This window comes from Oncorhynchus kisutch, unplaced genomic scaffold (genome assembly GCF_002021735.2).
Source record: "Oncorhynchus kisutch isolate 150728-3 unplaced genomic scaffold, Okis_V2 Okis03b-Okis08b_hom, whole genome shotgun sequence".
NCBI classification, from domain to species: domain Eukaryota; kingdom Metazoa; phylum Chordata; class Actinopteri; order Salmoniformes; family Salmonidae; genus Oncorhynchus; species Oncorhynchus kisutch.
In genome coordinates this window covers 2,772,222-2,793,252 of record NW_022261980.1, presented here as the reverse complement: position 1 = coordinate 2,793,252, position 21,031 = coordinate 2,772,222, and the positions used below count along the sequence as shown (strand labels likewise).

Here is a 21,031-nt window from a genome sequence, read left to right as displayed (position 1 = left end):
ACCGTTGACTTTTTCCACGTTGTTGTTGCAGCCTGAATTCAATATGGAATAAATGTAGATGTTTTCTTCACTGGCCTACACACAACACCCCATAATGTCAAAGTGGAATTATGTTTTTAGACATTTCTACTAAATCATTGAAAAGGAAAAGCTGAAATGTTTTGAGTCAATAATTATTCAAGCCCTTTGTTATGGCAAGCCTAAATAAGTTCAGGAGTAAACATTTGCTTAACAAAACATAATAATGAACTCACTCTGTGTGCAATAACAGTGTTTTAACAAGATTTCTGAATGACTATCTCCCTCAGTCGAGCAGGGAATTTCAAACACAGATTCAGCCACAAAGACAGGGTTCCAAAGGTTCCAATATTCCAATTGGTAGATGGGTAAAAAAAAACAGCCATTCAATATCCCGTTGAGCATGGAGAAGTTATTAATTACACTTTGGATGGTGTACCAATACAACCAGTCACTACAAAGACACAAGTGTCCTTCCTAACTCAGTTGGCAGAGAGAAAGGAAACCGCTCAGGGATTTCAACAGGAGGCCAATGGTGATTTTAAAACAGTTACAGAGTTTAATGGCTGTGATGGGAGAAAACTGAGGATGAATCAACAACATTGTAGTTACTCCACTATACTAACCTAATTGACAGAGTGAAAAGAAGGAAGCCAGTACAGGCATCCTGTTTGCAACAAAGTATTAAAGTAATACTGCAACAAAAATGTGGCAAAGCAATCATCGGCAGACTCGACAGCCTTGGTTTCTCAAATGATTGCCTCGCCTGGTTCACCAACTACTTCTCTGATAGAGTTCAGTGTGTCAAATCGGAGGGTCTGCTGTCCGGACCTCTGGCAGTCTCTATGGGGGTGCCACAGGGTTCAATTCTTGGACCGACTCTCTTCTCTGTATACATCAATGAGGTCGCTCTTGCTGCTGGTGAGTCCCTGATCCACCTCTACGCAGACGACACCATTCTGTATACTTCCGGCCCTTCTTTGGACACTGTGTTAACAACCCTCCAGGCAAGCTTCAATGCCATACAACTCTCCTTCCGTGGCCTCCAATTGCTCTTAAATACAAGTAAAACTAAATGCATGCTCTTCAACCGATCGCTACCTGCACCTACCCGCCTGTCCAACATCACTACTCTGGACGGCTCTGACTTAGAATACGTGGACAACTACAAATACTTAGGTGTCTGGTTAGACTGTAAACTCTCCTTCCAGACCCATATCAAACATCTCCAATCCAAAGTTAAATCTAGAATTGGCTTCCTATTTCGCAACAAAGCATCCTTCACTCATGCTGCCAAACATACCCTTGTAAAACTGACCATCCTACCAATCCTCGACTTTGGCGATGTCATTTACAAAATAGCCTCCAATATCCCTACTCAACAAATTGGATGCAGTCTATCACAGTGCAATCCGTTTTATCACCAAAGCCCCATATACTACCCACCATTGCGACCTGTACGCTCTCGTTGGCTGGCCCTCGCTTCATACTCGTCGCCAAACCCACTGGCTCCATGTCATCTACAAGACCCTGCTAGGTAAAGTCCCCCCTTATCTCAGCTCGCTGGTCACCATAGCATCTCCCACCTGTAGCACACGCTCCAGCAGGTATATCTCTCTAGTCACCCCCAAAACCAATTCTTTCTTTGGCCGCCTCTCCTTCCAGTTCTCTGCTGCCAATGACTGGAACGAACTACAAAAATCTCTGAAACTGGAAACACTTATCTCCCTCACTAGCTTTAAGCACCAACTGTCAGAGCAGCTCACAGATTACTGCACCTGTACATAGCACACCTATAATTTAGCCCAAACAACTACCTCTTTCCCAACTGTATTTAATTTTAATTTATTTAATTATTTTGCTCCTTTGCACCCCATTATTTTTTATTTCTACTTTGCACATTCTTCCATTGCAAAACTACCATTCCAGTATTTTACTTGCTATATTGTATTTACTTTGCCATCATGGCCTTTTTTGCCTTTACCTCCCTTCTCACCTCATTTGCTCACATTGTATATAGACTTGTTTATACTGCATTATTGACTGTATGTTTGTTTTTACTCCATGTGTAACTCTGTGTCGTTTTATCTGTCGAACTGCTTTGCTTTATCTTGGCCAGGTCGCAATTGTAAATGAGAACTTGTTCCCAACTTGCCTACCTGGTTAAATAAAGGTAAAATAAAAAAATAAAAAATTACTTTTTGTCCTGAAAAACCCCCAGAATGGAGCTTAGCACAGGCAAAATCCTAGAGGAAAACCTGGTTCAGTCTGCTTTCCACCAGACACTGGGAGTTTGACCTTTCAGCAGGACAATAACCTACAACACAAGGCCAAATCTACACTGGAGTTACCAAGAAAACTATTAATGTTCCTGAGTGGCCAAGTTACAGACTCAAATCTATTTGAAAATCTATGGCAAAACCTGAAAATGGTTGTCTAGCAATGTTCAACAACCAATTTAACAGAGATGTAATCATTTTGAAAAGAATAATGGGCAAATGTTGCACAATCCAGGTGTAGAAAGCTCTTAGAGACGTACCCAGAAAGATTCATAGCTGTAATCGCTGCCAAAGGCGCTTCTACAAAGTATTGATTCAGGGGTGTGAATTCTTATGTAAATAAGATATTTCTGAAAATGGATTGAATCCATTTTGAATTCAGGATGTAACACACCAAAATGTGGAATAAGTCACAAGGGGTGTGAATACTTTCTGATGGCGCTGTGTGTGTGTGTGTTCCACAGACTGGCTCAGCCTCAGACAGTCTCTTTGTTCCTCCTGCAGTGACTTTCTAAGTCAGTGCAGGCTCTGGTCCAAGACTACCACAGGAGAAAGTGTTAGGAACAGATGTCTACCTCCATCATTCCTCTATTCGCAGGGTCATACAGCAATTTGTATGTCGGCACTTTGTCATATATACTACACCCTATTCCCTATATAGTGCACTACTTTTGACCAAAGGCCTGAAGGCCCTGGTCAAATGTAGTGCACTATATAGGGACTAGGGTGCCACTTGGGACGCAGTCATGGTGCCTAAGCTGTGAGTGCTGTATTGTTCCTGTCTCTGAGATGACAAAGGACTTTTGCTTCGGCTAATAGAAAATGGGGGCTAGAGGCATGCATGTGTGGGTCTGATCCTAGATGAGATGCACTCCTACTGGAAGATTCTTTATGAATATGGGACCTGGCGTCCCCTTTTCAATGAACCCCTATCACCAGTATCTGGGTTAAGACTAAATAACAAACAAGAAAGTCTCACTTTTTTGCTGTAAAATGGATAGAAGATGGCAGACCTAGAGCATATCGTGGCATTGTGTGATGTGGTGCAAATGTCTTTATGTTCAGCAGAGAAGACCCAAGGGAAGAACTCAGTTTGGTTCATATCACTCTGAGAGCGTCCAGGTTCATTCAGCTCTTCACATTACTCTCCAAGGTACTATAGACATTTGAAAATACATATTTTTCAGAGTATTCACATTACAGGACCTTTTTTACTAAAATCAGATTGGATGCAATAAACCCTGTGTGTGAAAACCTCCTCCCAGTGAACACATAGTCAGCATATGAGACCGACGTGGGAATTGAACCGCCAACCTTGATCTTCCCGCAGCCAGCACCACAGCATCACTGAGCCACCTGGCAGCAGTCCCAGTGACCAGACAATGTCTGGCTTAGCCACACATACCCCATGAATTCACTTCCTAGCATCCCACACCCACTAACACAGAGAAACCCAAAACAAGACTCCAACGAACACTATGCAGACTATAGTCTATAGATACTACAGATATATCAGCCATGTTAATGTAGCTCAGGTGTAAGTCATGAACTGGTTTAGTCACACATCCACTAACACAGAGAAACCCAAAACAAGACTCACATGTACAGACTATCCACCGTGTCTGTGTAGCTTAATGCAGCTCTATCCCTCATCCAGACATGTCTAAGTCAGGAACATGAACAGCATTAGACACACATCCTCAACAAGAGAGAGACAGAAGCATCCAATTCTACAATCTTGGACTTAACATGACTGCATCACTCAAGACTAGGGGAGACAGGCTGAATCATTCGGGAAGTTTTCAACAAAGAGTCAAACATACTGTGTACTCAAAAAATAAAAAGTTATGGCATCTCCCAAAAAGACCAAAAGCAAGCTTTGACAAATCCTGAATGAGGTCAAATGTGTCAGCTTTAAAAAGAAATAAGAAAATACAGTATTTTTGGGAGATGCCATCACATGGAATATATGACATTCCCCAGGTAAGCAGCCCATTCCATACAAATCCTCCTAGTAGCACTGGAATATCTAAACTGAACATACTGAGTCAGGGGCGACATGTCCCCCCCCCCCACATTCTGAAATTGCATTTTTGTCCCCCACAGTTTTAAAATTGGAATGTGATACAAAACGAGGCAATGGTGTGCTTTAGGACCATGTGGACGCCTTCGAGGAGTCGGATAGGCTGTTTGGAATGTTAATCTGACTGTATTTATAAAAATAAAATGAAATAACTTTTTATTTTACTTTCCCCCTTCTAAAACCAAAGTTGCGCTCCTGTACTGTATAAGTCAAGTCCCTATAGCAGCAGGTCTGGGGACCGACATGGTCACAGTGATGTTGCTGACTGAATCATCCTGGTTGAATGATTCTCAGTATCAGAAGGGAATAAGCAGGGAATCCTGTGTTCTACAGCCAGGATTTCTGGGAAACTTGGGAAAGTTACCAGAATTTTGCAACCTTAATAGTGATAGTTAGTCAACACTGATTCAGTCAGTTCTAATGTGATAGGTTGTGATAATGTGAGTGACCACCACTTTCCCAACCCCAGTATAGTACGGTCCATCTCTACAGAAAGGTTATGGCCTGAAAACCTGTGTTTTAAAGGAAATGTCTCATTACTGTGTGCCTAAAAAAATGGGACAGATATTCTGTCAGGCTCTGCCTCTTTATACCACTTGTTCTCTCTTCAATAGCCTCTCTGGCATTTAACTGCATGTCTGAAATTCACAGACAAATGTAATGCCATCTTTCATCTCTATTCAACTAACCCATGGGCCATGTGACAGACCAGTATTTTCTATTGAATTGGGTGCTTCAAAAAAAGTACTGGGCCATACAACCATACAAATTACAGACCAATAATTCAGGAGAAATCCAACTTGAAACATTCAGACATGTTTCTGCGTATAATTAGGGATCATTTGTCCTGATATTGGTCAGATGCGAGCTTTTCAAAACATCATGTACTCAACATTTTAACCAGAATGTTGTGGTTCCTGATCCAAAAGGCCAAATTGAGAGCAAAAAAACAACATATCTTTATTATCCTGAGCTCTTCAGCCCAACGCCAGATGGATCAGCAGGAGCACACTGCTTTATTGAATCAAACTGCAGAGAGAAGAATGAATGAATGCATTGTATCCTGGTCCACTCAATATCTTCTCACATAGTCTATACTATAGAAAAAGACATTGGGGACTTTTCCTACTGCTTATAAATAGTTGTTCTTTTGACATGTCATGTGTGTCTCATTTGTTGTCTACACCCCAAAAACAACCCATCTTTCTCTCCCTTACTCCCACACGTCACTCACAGCAGACCCACTCAGAGGATCAGGTTTTCCATTGTGTGTGTGAGTGTATGTGTGTGTGTGTGTGTATGTGTGTGTGTGTGTGAGTGTATGTGTGAGTGTATGTGTGTGTGTATGTGTGTGTGTATGTGTGTGTGTGTGTGTGTGTGTGTGTGTGTGTGTGTGTGTGTGTGTGTGTGTGTGTGTGTGTGTGTGTGTGTGTGTGTGTGTGTGTGTATGTGTGTGTGTGTGTGTGTGTGTGTGTGTGTGTGTGTGTGTGTGTGTGTGTGTGTGTGTGTGTGTGTGTGTGTGTGTGTGTGTGAGAGAGTGTGTGTGAGAGTGTGTGTGAGAGTGTGTGTGTGTGTGTGTGTGTGTGTGTGTGTGTGTGTGTGTGTGTGTGTGTGTGTGTGTGTGTGTGTGTGTGTGTGTGTGTGTGTGTGTGTGTGTACCCACCTGGTCGTCGTATCTGTAGGTAAGGAACTGGTCCTCGGTAGTGTCCTCCAGGAAACTTCCCTGAGGGGACAGAGCAAACTCAGGCAGGAACACGGCACCCTGGGTCTGGCTCTGGGTCGCTCCACACTGGGGAGACAGGAGGTAGAAAATAAAAAGATGAATAGAAAACTTGAAATCCCCCAAGAAGAGATAACTCTGTTCCCCAAGAAGAGATCCCTGGTAACTCCGTTCCCCAAGAAGAGATCCCTGGTAACTCTGTTCCCCAAGAAGAGATCCCTGGTAACTCCGTTCCCCAAGAAGAGATCCCTGGTAACTCTGTTCCCCAAGAAGAGATCCCTGGTAACTCTGTTCCCCAAGAAGAGATCCCTGGTAACTCTGTTTCCAAAGAAGAGATCCCTGGTAACTCTGTTCCCCAAGAAGAGATCCCTGGTAACTCTGTTCCCCAAGAAGAGATCCCTGGTAACTCTGTTCCCCAAGAAGAGATCCCTGGTAACTCCGTTCCCCAAGAAGAGATCCCTGGTAACTCTGTTCCCCAAGAAGAGATCCCTGGTAACTCTGTTCCACAAGAAGAGATCCCTGGTAACTCTGTTACCAAAGAAGAGATCCCTGGTAACTCTGTTACCAAAGAAGAGATCCCTGGTAACTCTGTTACCAAAGAAGAGATCCCTGGTAACTCTGTTCCCAAAGAAGAGATCCCTGGTAACTCTGTTTCCAAAGAAGAGATCCCTGGTAACTCTGTTCCCAAAGAAGAGATCCCTGGTAACTCTGTTCCCAAAGAAGAGATCCCTGGTAACTCTGTTCCCAAAGAAGAGATCCCTGGTAACTCTGTTACCAAAGAAGAGATCCCTGGTAACTCTGTTAGAGGTTTTACCTGAATAGAGCTAATAATGTGAACTTCTCCCAACACACACACACACACACACACACACACACACACACACACGAGCACGCACGCATGCGCGCACACACACACACGCATGTGTGTCATCACTGTGCAAATGTGCAGAGCAACATTCACTCCTCTCAGCTGCAGACTCCCTATCCAAGACGACGTAGTGCTAGTCACCGTAGCTCTCAGAACAGACCGTAAATCACACTACTAATCTATGTGATGTTCATTAGAGGAGAGAAACCTGGACCTAAGTCTTGTTTAATAAACAGATGCAGTGATATCGTCTCCCCAAGTAGACCGGGGTTGGTATCGTATTCACACTGTGTGTATACACAGGAGAGACTAGCTGTGCTCCAGCTAACATCACTGAATTCTGTGGCGATTCTTCCTGAAATTGTGCAAATCACACACACACACACACACACACACACACACACACACACACACAAGCATACTCACACACATGTAGGGTACACACGCACACACACACACTGAGAAGAGAGTCAGACACACACTCTTTCATCAGTAACTTGGTGGGTGTCTGACAGGACACCAGAGAAGACACCAGCTGAGAGGCAGGACTTCAGTCTTCTCCCACTGAGCTGTCCTCCAGACAGACACAACCCTGCACCCAGACTCCAGCCTAAACAAAGCCCATGTGTGAAGCCCCCCCCCCCCTCCCTTCGTCCCCCACCCCACCCGGACACACAAAGCACACTGCCATCTGTATGAACTGGGGTTGCATCACAAATGGCGCCCTATTCCCTATATAGTGCACTGGTTTTGACCAAAACTCAGTGGGCGCTGGTCTAAAGTAGTGCACTATGAAAGGAATATGGATCCATTTGAGGTGCATCCTGTGACCCCCCCTATATATAAGTCTGGACCAGAGGAACCAAAATAAACACAGACACACGTAAGTCCCTCAGGTGTCGACAGACATGACTTTTAAGTAGGGTGCCCATTCTGTCTGGAAGGGCCACAACAGTAGTTACCCTGGAAACAGGCTGGCTGGTGGAGACACTGATGTTGTCAGATTCAGACAGCAGGCTCTGAGTCCACTGGGTTTGACAGGCATTACCACAGGCAGAGTAGAGCAGACACAATGTTGAGTCACTGTGAGACAAATATATATTCATATTGTTTATGATTCAGTGCAGTCGCTCCAAATACCATAGAATAATCAGAGAGATCGCCTTCAGTCTCTGATCAAAGTGTTCTTGCACTACAGAATAGGTTCTGTCTGGTCCATAAATTATAGAAAGTGCCTGTACCCTTGAACACGCGTTCACACGTGCAAACACACACACACACACACACACACACAGATGCTGGACCCTCCTCACAGCACTCCAAAAGACTATCAAGCAGCACACACCCAGAGTGTCTATATCCCCTGTAAAGGTTTGGAAAGAAGCCATGAGTCACCTTTGGAGCAGCAATCCGTCTATGCCCACATCTGGCCAGACTCACACTCTCTCTAACACACACCTGCATGCACACACACACACACACACTCACACTCACACACACACACAAACTCACACACTCTCTCTCTCACACACCCTCCCACTGTGAAGTCACTGGGTCATGGTGTAACAGCCCACCATAACAGCAAGACCTCTAATTGAGTTTACACACCACTAGAGTGACCGTGTCTGGGCTATCCTGCCCTTTGGAGGGCACAGCTGGTCTCTCTCTCCCTCTCTCTGTCTGTCTCTCTCTCTCTCTTTCTTTCTGTCTCTCTCTCTCCCTCTCGGACTCTCTGTCTCTCTCTTTTTCTGTCTGTCTATCTCTCTGTAACTCTCTTTCTCTCTCTCTGTCTCTCTCTCTGTCTCACTCTCCCGGTCTCTCGATCTCTTTTGCAAGGGTCATGCGTCGCTTCAATGTCTGTAGGGACAGAGAAAACACCACTAAGTATAGTTTACACAACACCCCAGAGTGTGTGTGTGTGTGTGTGTGTGTGTGTGTGTGTGTGTGTGTGTGTGTGTGTGTGTGTGTGTGTGTGTGTGTGTGTGTGTGTGTGTGTGTGTGTGTGTGTGTGTGTGTGTGTGTGTGTGTGAGTGCGTGCGTGGTGCATGTAAGTATGTGTATGCACGTGTGTGTGAGTCTGTGTATGTATGTATGTACGTATGTACGTACAGTGGGGAGAACAAGTATTTGATACACTGCCGATTTTGCAGGTTTTCCTATTTACAAAGCATGTAGAGTTCTGTAATCGTTATCATAGGTACACTTCAACTGTGAGAGACGTAATCTAAAACAAAAATCCAGAAAATCACATTGTATGATTTTTAAGTAATTAATTAGCATTTTATTGCATGACATAAGTATTTGATCACCTACCAACCAGTAAGAATTCCGGCTCTCACAGACCTCTTAGGTTTTCTTTAAGAAGCCCTCCTGTTCTCCATTCATTACCTGTATTAACTGCACCTGTTTGAACTCATTACCTGTATAAAAGACACCTGTCCACACACTCAATCAAACAGAATCCAACCTCTCCACAATGGCCAAGACCAGAGAGCTATGTAAGGACATCAAGGCTGGGATGGGCTACAGGACAATAGGCAAGCAGCTTGGTGAGAAGGTAACAACGGTTGGCGCAATTATTAGAAAATGGAAGAAGTTCAAGATGACGGTCAATCACCCTCTGTCTGGGGCTCCATGCAAGATCTCACCTCGTGGGGCATCAATGATCATGAGGAAGGTGAGGGATCAGCCCAGAACTACATGGCAGGACCTGGTCAATGACCTGAAGAGAGCTGGGACCACAGTCTCAAAGAAAACCATTAGTAACACACTACGCCGTCATGGATTAAAATCCTGCAGCGCACGCAAGGTCCCCCTGCTCAAGCCGGCGCATGTCCAGGCCCGTCTGAAGTTTGCCAATGACCATCTGGATGATCCAGAGGAGGAATGGGAGGAGGTCATGTGGTCTGATGAGACAAAAATAAAGCTTTTTGGTCTAAACTCCACTCGCCGTGTTTGGAGGAAGAAGAAGGATGAGTACAACCCCAAGAACCCCATCCCAACTGTGAAGCATGGAGGTGGAAACATCATTCTTTGGGGATGCTTTTCTGCAAAGGGGACAGGACGATTGCACCGTATTGAGGGGAGGATGGATGGGGCCATGTATCGCGAGATCTTGGCCAACAACCTCCTTCCCTCAGTAAGAGCATTGAAGATGGGTCGTGGCTGGGTCTTCCAGCATGACAATGACCCGAAACACACAGCCAGGGCAACTAAGGAGTGGCTCCGTAAGAAGCATCTCAAGGTCCTGGAGTGGCCTAGCCAGTCTCCAGACCTGAACCCAATTGAACATCTTTGAAGGGAGCTGAAAGTCTGTATTGCCCAGCGACAGCCCCGAAACCTGAAGGATCTGGAGAAGGTCTGTATGAAGGAGTGGGCCAAAATCCATGCTGCAATGTGTGCAAACCTGGTCAAGAACTACAAGAAACGTATGATCTCTGGTTTCTGTACCAAATATTAAGTTCTGCTTTTCTGATGTATCAAATACTTATGTCATGCAATAAAATGCAAATGAATTACTTAAAAATCATACAATGTGGCCTCCCAGGGGGCGCAGTGGTCTACGGCACTGCATCGCAGCGCTAGCTGTGCAACCAGAGACTCTGGGTTCGCGCCCAGGCTCTGTCACAGCTAGCCGCGACTGGGAGGTCCGTGGGGCGACGCACAATTGGCCTACCATCTTCCGGGTTGGGGAAGGTTTGGCCAGTAGGGAAATCCTTGTCTTATCGCGCACCAGCGACTCCTGTGGCGGGCCGGGCGCAGTGCGGTGTTTCTTCCAACACATTGGTGTGGCTGGCTTCCGGGTTGGATGCACGCTGTGTTAAGAAGCAGTGCGGCTTGGTTGGGTTGTGTTTCGGAGGACGCATGGCTTTCGACCTTCGTCTCTCCCGAGCCGTACGGGAGTTGTAGCGATGAGACAAGATAGTAATTACTAACAATTGGATGACACGAAATTGGGAAGAAAAAGGGGGTCAAATTTAAATTAAAAAATATATATATATATAAAAAAATCATACAATGTGATTTTCTGGATTTTTTAGATTCCGTCTCTCACAGTTGAAGTGTACCTATGATAAAAATGACAGACCTCTACATGCTTTGTAAGTAGGAAAACCTGCAAAATCGGCAGTGTATCAAATACTTGTTCTCCCCATTGTATGTATGTATGTATGTATGTATGTATGTATGTATGTATGTATGTATGTATGTATGTATGTATGTATGTATGTATGTATGTATGTATGTATGTATGTATGTATGTATGTATGTGTGTGTGTGTGTGTGTGTGTGTGTGTGTGTGTGTGTGTGTGTGTGTGTGTGTGTGTGTGTGTGTGTGTGTGTGTGTGTGTGTGTGTGTGTGTGTGTGTGTGTGTGTGTGTGTGTGTGTGTGTGTGTGTGTGTGTGTGTGTGTGTGTTACAGTGGGGCAGTGAGTCACTTTAGAGTAGGGAAGGACCAACGGATTAGAGGGACAGTCCAACTCACATTACAAAAGTATCTGTTGCTGAATAAATGTGACTGGTTATAGGATCAGGGGTGTTTGATGCTAATGCCTTCTTGGCCATGTGACTTCATTACAAACTGGTATTGGATTCTGTAAATATGAATAAAGATGTCAAAATATGAGCCTAGTGCAGCCAAGGAGAAAGCACTGAGATACAGCATATAGGAAGAAAGACAGGATCTTTCCCGGACAGACATGATTGGCAGAGATAATGTAGAGGTTGGTCATGCTTTTACAGGTGAATTATTAAAGAGATGGGTGGGGCTAAGGCTTAAAAGGGTGTGAACAATGCTGAATGGGAGAAAACAAAGAAGAGCTCTGTAGCAAGTGTGAAAATGGAATCAAAATCTTTCAAGGCCATTTCCCCCAACTTGTCTCCTAAGTAGGTTTACAACACAGGAAGTTGGTGGCACCTTAATTGGGGAGGATGGGCTCGTAGTAATGGCTGGAGCAGAATCAGTGGAATGGTATCAAATACAGTACAGTATAGGCACAGTCAACTTAGTGTATGTAAACTTCAGACCCACTAGAATTGTAATACAGTGAATTATAAGTGAAATAATCTGTCTGTAAACAATTGTTGGAAAAATTACTTGTGTCATGCACCAAGTAGATGTCCTAACTGACTTGCCAAAACGACCAACATTTATGAAGTGGTTGAAAAGCGAGTTTTAATGACTCCAACCTAAGTGTATGGAAACTTCCCACTTCAACTGTACAATTTTGAAGCTTTGAGGGTTTTTTTATTTAAAAATTCAATTCAATTTAAAAATCTCCATGGAGAAATCTGGTCCAAATTTAAGTCACCTATTATGATATAATGCCACTGCACAGTTATTATTAAATGTAACCTTTATTTAACTTGGCAAGTCAGTTAAAAACTAATTCTTATTTTACAATGACAGCCAAACCTGGACAAACCCTCCCCCAACCAGAATATGAGCTGGGTTGGAATGTATATAAGGTGTTTTAGGCACTTTCAGAATGAATGGGGCCCTATGACATTAATCTGACTACAGAAAATATGACTGTTTACTATCTCAGTAGGGGAACTAAATATCCCAAAACCTTTTGGAGTATCATCTACAGCCAAGTGAGGGGGAAAAGTCATGTTAAAGTCTGCAATTAAAAAACTAACACACCAGCCACCCCACCACTTGTGGTGAGAGAGAGACAGAGAGAGAGCAGGTGTGATAGAGAGGGAAAGTCAAGTCTGATCTCATTGTGTAAAAGTCTATTTTCACCCTCAGAGGCAGTAGAGTAGGAACAATAACATCTCTATTCATACAAAACACACACACATATATACAAACACACACACACACTAATCTGTTCAGCTCCAGCACACCACTGGTGATCCCAGTCACAGAGTCGCCCCCCAACAAATGTTTTACCATGAATGGTCCTTTCTTCACAGGACAATATCTTGATTTAACCTGTACTGACACACACACACACCCGCACACTCTGATTCCATGATACCCATGAATGGTCATTTCTTCGTAGGACAATATCTTGATTTAACCTATACTGACACACACACACACACGCATACGCACACACACACACACACTCTGATTCCACGATACCCATGAATGGTCATTTTTGAAGATCTAAATAGAATGTGTTTTTGAAACATCAGATACACACACTCTCTCTGTATCTGATGTTTCAAAAACACATTCTATTTAGATCTTCAAAAATGACCATTCATGGGTATCGTGGAATCAGAGTGTGTGTGTGTGTGTGTGTGTCAGTGCGTGAGTGTATGTGTGTGTGTGTGTGTGTGTATGTGTGTCAGTGCGTGAGTGTGTGTGTATGTGTGTCAGTGTGTGTGTGTGTGTGTGTGTGTGTGTGTGTGTGTATGTGTGTCAGTGCGTGAGTGTGTGTGTGTGTATCAGTGCGTGAGTGTGTGTGTGTGTATCAGTGCGTGAGTGTGTGTGTGTGTATCAGTGCGTGAGTGTGTGTGTATACACAGCCAAATAATCACAGCTTTCTTCCTGGGACAATTAAGACACACATCACGACATGGGGCAATTGACAAAAATCCAATTCCCCTAGAAAGAACACTTGAAAGGGTACTACTAAGGGTACTGAAGGGCTGGCTGGACCCAAAAGAAAATCCCAGAACAGAAGCATAGATTCCAACGAGGCCCGACTTGGCCCAATTGGGACCACTTTGGACCCCTTTGGCCTAGCTTGGCATTATGGATGGACCGTCTTATCTACTTCGCTGTTCAGAGAGGGTAAGGTTTAGGGGGAGTACACACACAGTATTAATAACAGTGCTGTTAAGAGTTCAAAGCGTTCCAATTATATACAGTTGCTTATCAGAACGAAGTTGAAAGCTAAACTAAAGCCACCCCCTGAGTTTAAGAAAATGTAAAGAGCCCCTCTTGGAAGAAACCATTATTTAGAGGTGTTGACCTCTTCAAAGTCATATCTATCTCCCCCCACCTGAAATACTTTGGTTTCAACTGGTTTCAATGGAAATTGTTGCTGCCTAGAAGGCTTCTTCAAGGGAAACACTGCCCCTTGACTATGAAGCATAAGTCTCTGAAGTTGCCATGTAGACAGTCTATGAGTAATTCTGATTGTGGGAAACTCTGGGAGAAACTTTGGAAGAGGGAACGCATTCAGTTCATTAAACAATTTGCTACTTCCATGACGGTTTGTTGGGTGTAGCAGGGTGTGACCATATGAGAGTGTCAACATTTGGAATTGAAAGACTTGTGCAGCAGCTGCAGTACACTCGGACCCAGGCACATGCACAGACAGGCTCTACCTGTGCAGTACACTCGGACCCAGGCACGTCCACAGACAGGCTCTACCTGTGCAGTACACTCGGACCCAGGCACGTCCACAGACAGGCTCTACCTGTGCAGAGCACATGACCCTTTGCCCTTCCTGTCTCCAAAGTGCCCTTTTTGTGGTGTTAGGACTTTTTTGTATAGCTCTTTTTTATTGTTGTTCGGAACCCACTGCCCGCAAGTCATTGTCAAGTTTGCCCCCCCCCCCCCCCCATGCCCGGTTGCCCCTTTTCCCCATTATGGCCTGTACAGAGATTGCGCGTGCTCGCTATCTAAACATGCACAGCTTGAGAGATGCGGTCACCAGTCAAGTGTCTGTCTAGCTACCTAGTTTAAATACAACAGTACTGCCACAGCAGCATAACATTTGATTATCACTTGATAACATTTAATTTAGCGTACATCAATATTCAGTCTGGTTGGCTGATGCGCAGCAGAGAGAGACAGAAATACATAGAGAGGTACATCACAATCAGTCAAATAAATGGAGATAACTAAGTAGCATATTTACATCAATCAACAACATCAATGATCAGCTGATAGCCCATCCTATTTTCCCCATGTCAATCATGTCTTTAGGAGGCACTGTAACTAGATATCTTACACTTTGTGATGATGAGTGAGTGTTGTTGCAGAAATAAATATGCAATGCAACAACAATAAATCTGGTTTGTTATGAATTTCGAATTAATTATAAATGTATTCATTTTTTTCAAGCGGGGGGAGGGGGTTCCTTTTGAGCATCTGCCCCTGAAAGGTCTGTGCACGGCCCTGCACTCGCCGCCTGAGCCGCTATAATCACAATGTTCTTCAACAACCTTTTTCATTCAACTGAACGTTGCACAACGTTGTGCCCTGTTGAACAAAGCCCTGCTGTTTTCCCACGTTAATGCCCTGCTGGAAGTGTGGTATTCCTGATCTGTACTCCCGACTGGCATCCCTTCAGAGCGCTACGTCATCTCTAGCTCATCTCTCCAGAGGCAAATAGCTCAGACATCCACAGATTCCAGAATGCTTCCCTCACCAAGGTAACACTTCCTGTCACTATCGCCGTGATGGATGGTTGTTATGAGAGATAGACCAATAGCAGGGAATGTTAATGGAGTGTGAACCAAAGAGGAAGAGGTTTAATGGCGTGTGTCGCCCATTGCCCGTCACATTTAACGGAAAGATCTGGGTACCAGGGGGAAGAGGGCAAGTTGATAGGAGAGGCATCTACTCCACACCTAACCTAGATGTGACTACAGAGCATGGATATGCAAAGACATTCCAAAAACCAAAGACAAAGTTGTCCTGCAGAACAGGCTACAGGGTGAACAGGGTGATACAGATACCAGTTTGGACTAAAGGCCTCAGGCGAGAGTGATATCATGAGGCATCCCATCCAACCCTATGACAATCGGATTATAAAGGTTTGAGGGACATGTGTCGATCAGATGAGGGGGAAACTCATTGGGAAAAAAATATTAAGAATTACCATAAATAATTAGGGCTGTCAGAGTTAATCACATAACTTAAATTAACTTCTTGTAATTTCTGTGCATCATTTTTTTTTACGCGATAACTTGCATTGCCTGAAAGCACTCAAAATACACTGAAAACATCCCAAATACATAATATATACAGCTTAAAACCAACAAAGCAATCTAAAAACAAGTTGACATTGAGGTTAACAAAAGTGTGCTTTCTCAATTTACCTAATGTTGCTAACCATCACTTCAGAAAAATCAGGACGTCAATATTCTTTTAATGCTTTTTTGTAAGAAAATCTTAAATTACAGCTTAATTCGAGCAAATTAAGAATTTGAACATTGCAAATCCTGCGATTAACTCTATTTTTTTATTTATTTTACATCCCTATAATATATATATATATGTAGTTTTTGTTGTTGTTGACTTTGATCAATTTAAATAAAAACTATTATTAAAAGGTTTGCTTTCTGTAATGACGCCCTACGCTGTGCTCCTCCCAAATGTGTGTTCTGTGCTGATTGTTAGTTGTGGGAATAATACAGTTCTATTCTATTCTACATGATGATACTTCTTTAAAATGTTCATTTAGAAGTTTTAAAGTGGCAATATATAACTTTTTGGGAACACCAACCAAATTCACATAGAAATTGAGTTATATAGCAAGTCTAAGAAGCGGTAGATATGTTCTACGTGTGCCATTTCCATGCTTCCCATTTTGTTTTTGCATTTTTTACTTTCTGTTTTGTACACCAGCATCAAGCAGCTGAATTAACAATATTTTTGGTTATGGAAAATATACTTCACAGCAGTTTAGATGGTACAATGATTATCTACAGTATACTTTGTTATTTTGTCACATAAACTGAAGTGCAACTGTAACTTTAAATCATTGATTTAATCATTCTGGAGATTGCATACGTGGCCGAATCGGTGGAATCGGTGGGGGGGGGGGGGGGGGTAGAGTGAGATAAATCAGATAGACAGTGACAGAGAGGAGAGAGAAACAGATTCCAACCAGCTGATTGGCAGAGAACCCAGAGTGGAAATGGAGCCAGTGTGTTTGCAGCTGAGAGGAGACTGAATGGATACACTGTCCATGTGAATGAAAGAGTCTTTCACACAAGCCTGTGACTTGCTCCTCACACACACACCTCACATACACCACACACCACACACACACCTCACATACACACACACACACACATTGGCCCATGCAGGCCACACACACACACCTCACATACACACCACACACACATTGGCCCATGCAGGCCACAGGGTTGGCCGTAGAGCAGTCCTCAGTAGAGGTTCAGCTGTGGGGTGAAGAGGTGACTGGTGCCTGAGGTGTGAGGACAGAAAGTGATCTTTTCACTCTTTGGTATCACAGCTTTGGCTCAAATACCAGGGCTGCTGACATTGAACCTGCATTAGAGAGAAGATGAGGGAGCAGGCAGAGCAGCCTAGTTTGGTACCATACTAGATGTGCTGTAATAACTATTCTATAGCAGAGACCTGCAAGTAGGGTTGCATAGGGTTGGAAACTTTCCGGGAAATGTTAGGACATTTTCTGGAAATGTTCCCCAAAATATTGCTTATAACAGTGAACCTTTTTTATGGGATACACATAAGGCAATTCTAGGTCTTGTGGCATATTTTGGTTAAACTATCCCTAATTCAATGGAATTTACAACCCTCTGCATGCACAGTGCATTCTTCCATCACATGTGCAGTGCACTCTTCCATCACATGTACAGAGAGCTTATTCTCAAAATCTTGCACACTAATGAGATGCTATTGAACCCACACTACTACACTGTCTAATCCAAGGACTACATGCTTTCTGGTAAGTTTTGATTACAATACTGGGTGGGGTGAATATATTTTATATGACATGATTTTTTGTTATCTAGTAAATAGTAGCCTACAGCAAAGTGTGTTTAAATTATTTCTAACTTGTTAACAATTTCTGCTAGTTAGTTTTTGCTACCATGTGGATTTTAACTTGCTTGAGCTTCTTAACTGAGGAGTGTTAATTCACCTGTTTCCATACATGTTTCATTTTAAAAGATTTATCTTATAAAGAAAGTTGTTAAATCTATCTGCTTAACTATTTATCTGTACATGGAATTTTTTACTTATTTTTTTTTCTTCTAATCTTCACAGGAAAATGCCACGGGCACTATCTGATGTGTGGAGACATTTCACTGCAGCTAATGTAGAAGGAAAAGCTGTGTACATTTGCAAATACTGTGGCAAATAATTTGTGAAGAATGCAACAAAGATGCAGAATCATCTAGCCAAGTGCATAAAGTTCCCTCAGCGCTCACAACAAGCAACCTCTGACAAAAGTCCCTCTACTTCTATTCAAGGTGAAAATGATGAATCAGACACCTTATCGATAGCAACAGCTCATGGTCCTCCTGGAATCAGAAGTTTTTTTGACTCAATGGAGGAACGTAGTCAGAGAAATGCTGATGAATATCTTGCTCGAGCTGTGTATGCAACTGGTTCACCTCTGATGCTCACAGGCAATGTGTATTGGAAGAGATTTCTGAATGTTCTTTGCCCAGCATACACCCCTCCAACAAGACATGCTTTATCTACACATTTGCAGGATGCAGAGTTCAACAGAGTTCAAGTGAAGGTCAAGCAAATCATAGAGAAAGCAGACTGTATTGCAATCATCTCTGATGAGAGGTTGAATGTTCATGGGCAAGGAATAATTAAACAAGTTGACATTGAGGTTAACAAAAGTGTGCTTTCTCAATTTACCTAATGTTGCTAACCATCACTTTCAGAAAAATCAGGACGTCAATATTCTTTTAATGCTTTTTTGTAAGAAAATCTTAAATTACAGCTTAATTCGAGCAAATTAAGAATTTGAAAATTGCAAATCCTGCGATTAACTTTTATTTTTTTATTTTACATCCCTATAATACAGTGCAAATGTGTGTCTTTTTGAGCCTGACAACGAGCCATCCTCAACAAGGTTGGAAAGTGACAGTGAAGATGAGGTCTCAGAGTCTGATGTTCAAGAGGTGGACATTGAGGAGGTCCAGGGAGAAGACAAGGAAGCCTGAGGAAGACAACCAAAGTTGTAGTTCATCATTTTACAAATGTATGTTGAAAACATTTTTGGGAGATGCGATGGATCATTGGGGTTCATTCAATATTCCCTTTCTTTTGTTGTTCAGTGAAATCACCAATGTGAAGAGTCAACTCATTTAATTCAAGTTCAATTCGTAACAAAAATGTTGTTTTTATTTCTATTGTAAGGGTTTAATCATTTTAAATTATGTCTACTTATGATAAGGTAAAAGGTTTATGTGTCGGTCTCTATATGATATGGTAAATATAGCCAGTGCAAAAAAAAAAAAACATTTAAATGGTATTAACAATTAATTTGCATATATTTCTGTTAATTCCCAGGGAAAGTTTCCACCTCTGAATATTCCCCAAAATGTATAACCCTACCTGCAAGGGTATTTTCTTCTTGGAGGAGGCATTTACATACAGTGAGGGAAAAAAGTATTTGATCCCCTGCTGATTTTGTACGGTTGCCCACTGACAAACAAATGATCAGTCTATAATTTTAATGGTAGGTTTATTTGAACAGTGAGAGACATAATACCAAAAAGATCCAGAAAAACACATGTCAAAAATGTTATAAATTGATTTGCATTTTAATGAGGGAAATAAGTATTTGACCCCTCTGCAAAACATGACTTAGTACTTGGTGGCAAAACCCTTGTTGGCAATCACAGAGGTCAGACGTTTCTTGTAGTTGGCCACCAGGTTTGCACACATCACAGGAGGGATTTTGTCCCACTCCTCTTTGCAGATCTTCTCCAAGTCATTAAAGTTTCGAGGCTGACGTTTGGCAACTCGAACCTTCAGCTCCCTCCACAGATTTTCTTTGGGATTAAGGTCTTGAGTCTGGCTAGGCCACTCCATGACCTTAATGTGCTTCTTCTTGAGCCACTCCTTTATTGCCTTGGCTGTGTGTTTTGGGTCATTGTCGTGCTGGAATACCCATCCACAACCCATTTTCAATGCCCTGGATGAGGGAAGGAGGTTCTCACCCAAGATTTGACTGTACATGGCCCCGTCTATCGTCCCTTTGATGCGGTGAAGTTGTCCTGTCCACTTAGCAGAAAAACACCCCCAAAGCATAATGTTTCCACCTCCATGTTTGACGGTGGGGATGGTGTTCTTGGAGTCATAGGCAGCATTCCTCCTCCTCCAAACACGGTGAGTTGAGTTGATGCCAAAGAGCTCCATTTTGGTCTCATCTGACCACAACACTTTCCCCCAGTTGTCCTCTGAATCATTCAGATGTTCATTGGCAAACTTCAGACGGGCATGTATATGTGCTTTCTTGAGCAGGGGGACCTTGCGGGCTCTGCAGGATGTCAGTCCTTCACCGCGTAGTGTGTTACCAATTGTTTTCTTGGTGACTATGGTACCAGCTGCCTTGAGATCATTGACAAGATCCTCCTGTGTAGTTCTGGGCTGATTCCTCACCGTTCTCATGATCATTGCAACTCCACGAGGTGAGATCTTGCATGGAGCCCCAGGCTGAGGGAGATTGACAGTTCTTATGTGTTTCTTCCATTTGCAAATAATCACACCAACTGTTGTCACCTTCTCACCAAGCTGCTTGGCGATGATCTTGTAGCCCATTCCAGCCTTGTGTAGGTCTACAATCTTGTCCCTGACATCCTTCGAGAGCCCTTTGTCTTGGCCATGGTGGAGAGTTTGGAATCTGATTGATTGCTTTTGTGGACACTCTTCAAATAAACCTACCATTAACATGATAGACTGATCCTTTCTTTGTCAGTGGGCAAACATAGAAAATCAGCAAGGGATCAAATACTTTGTTTCGATCACTGTAACAAGTATAGAGATTGTCAGTCTACCATCTGAGGGACCGATGAGTACCATCCCTGCGACATAAACTGTCCACAGATCGGAGGTTGAGAAACAGACATGGGCAGATATTTCAATAAACAGGCAGAGAGGGAGTTAGCTAATCTGCTATGAACTTCTACACCTCCTCACCCACTGATCCATACACAAGCCCTACAAACAGTATGTGAGAACCACTACCTCTGCCTCGCCTCGTATCCCTTCACTATGTGTCTTTTATTAGGGAACATTAGTTTGCTATCCTCCAGAGTTCATAGTTCTTTGCTGAGTCCCAGATGTCACTCTATTCCCTATATAGGGCACTACATTTGACCAGGGCCCACAGGCAGCTGGTGTGTTAACTGTTCCACCA

General features: G+C 43.1%; 1 protein-coding gene across 2 annotated transcripts in view; it reads right to left on the bottom strand.

Moving 5' to 3' along the window:
* The window catches only part of adamtsl3 (ADAMTS-like 3), a 184,959-nt gene that overhangs the window by 150,563 nt on the left and 13,365 nt on the right, over positions 1-21,031 (bottom strand). For both annotated transcript variants that reach the window (XM_031812497.1, XM_031812498.1), the window contains exon 3: positions 6,044-6,169. In XM_031812497.1, coding sequence (XP_031668357.1) covers positions 6,044-6,169 — 126 coding nt within the window. The remainder of the gene's footprint in view (positions 1-6,043; positions 6,170-21,031) is intronic.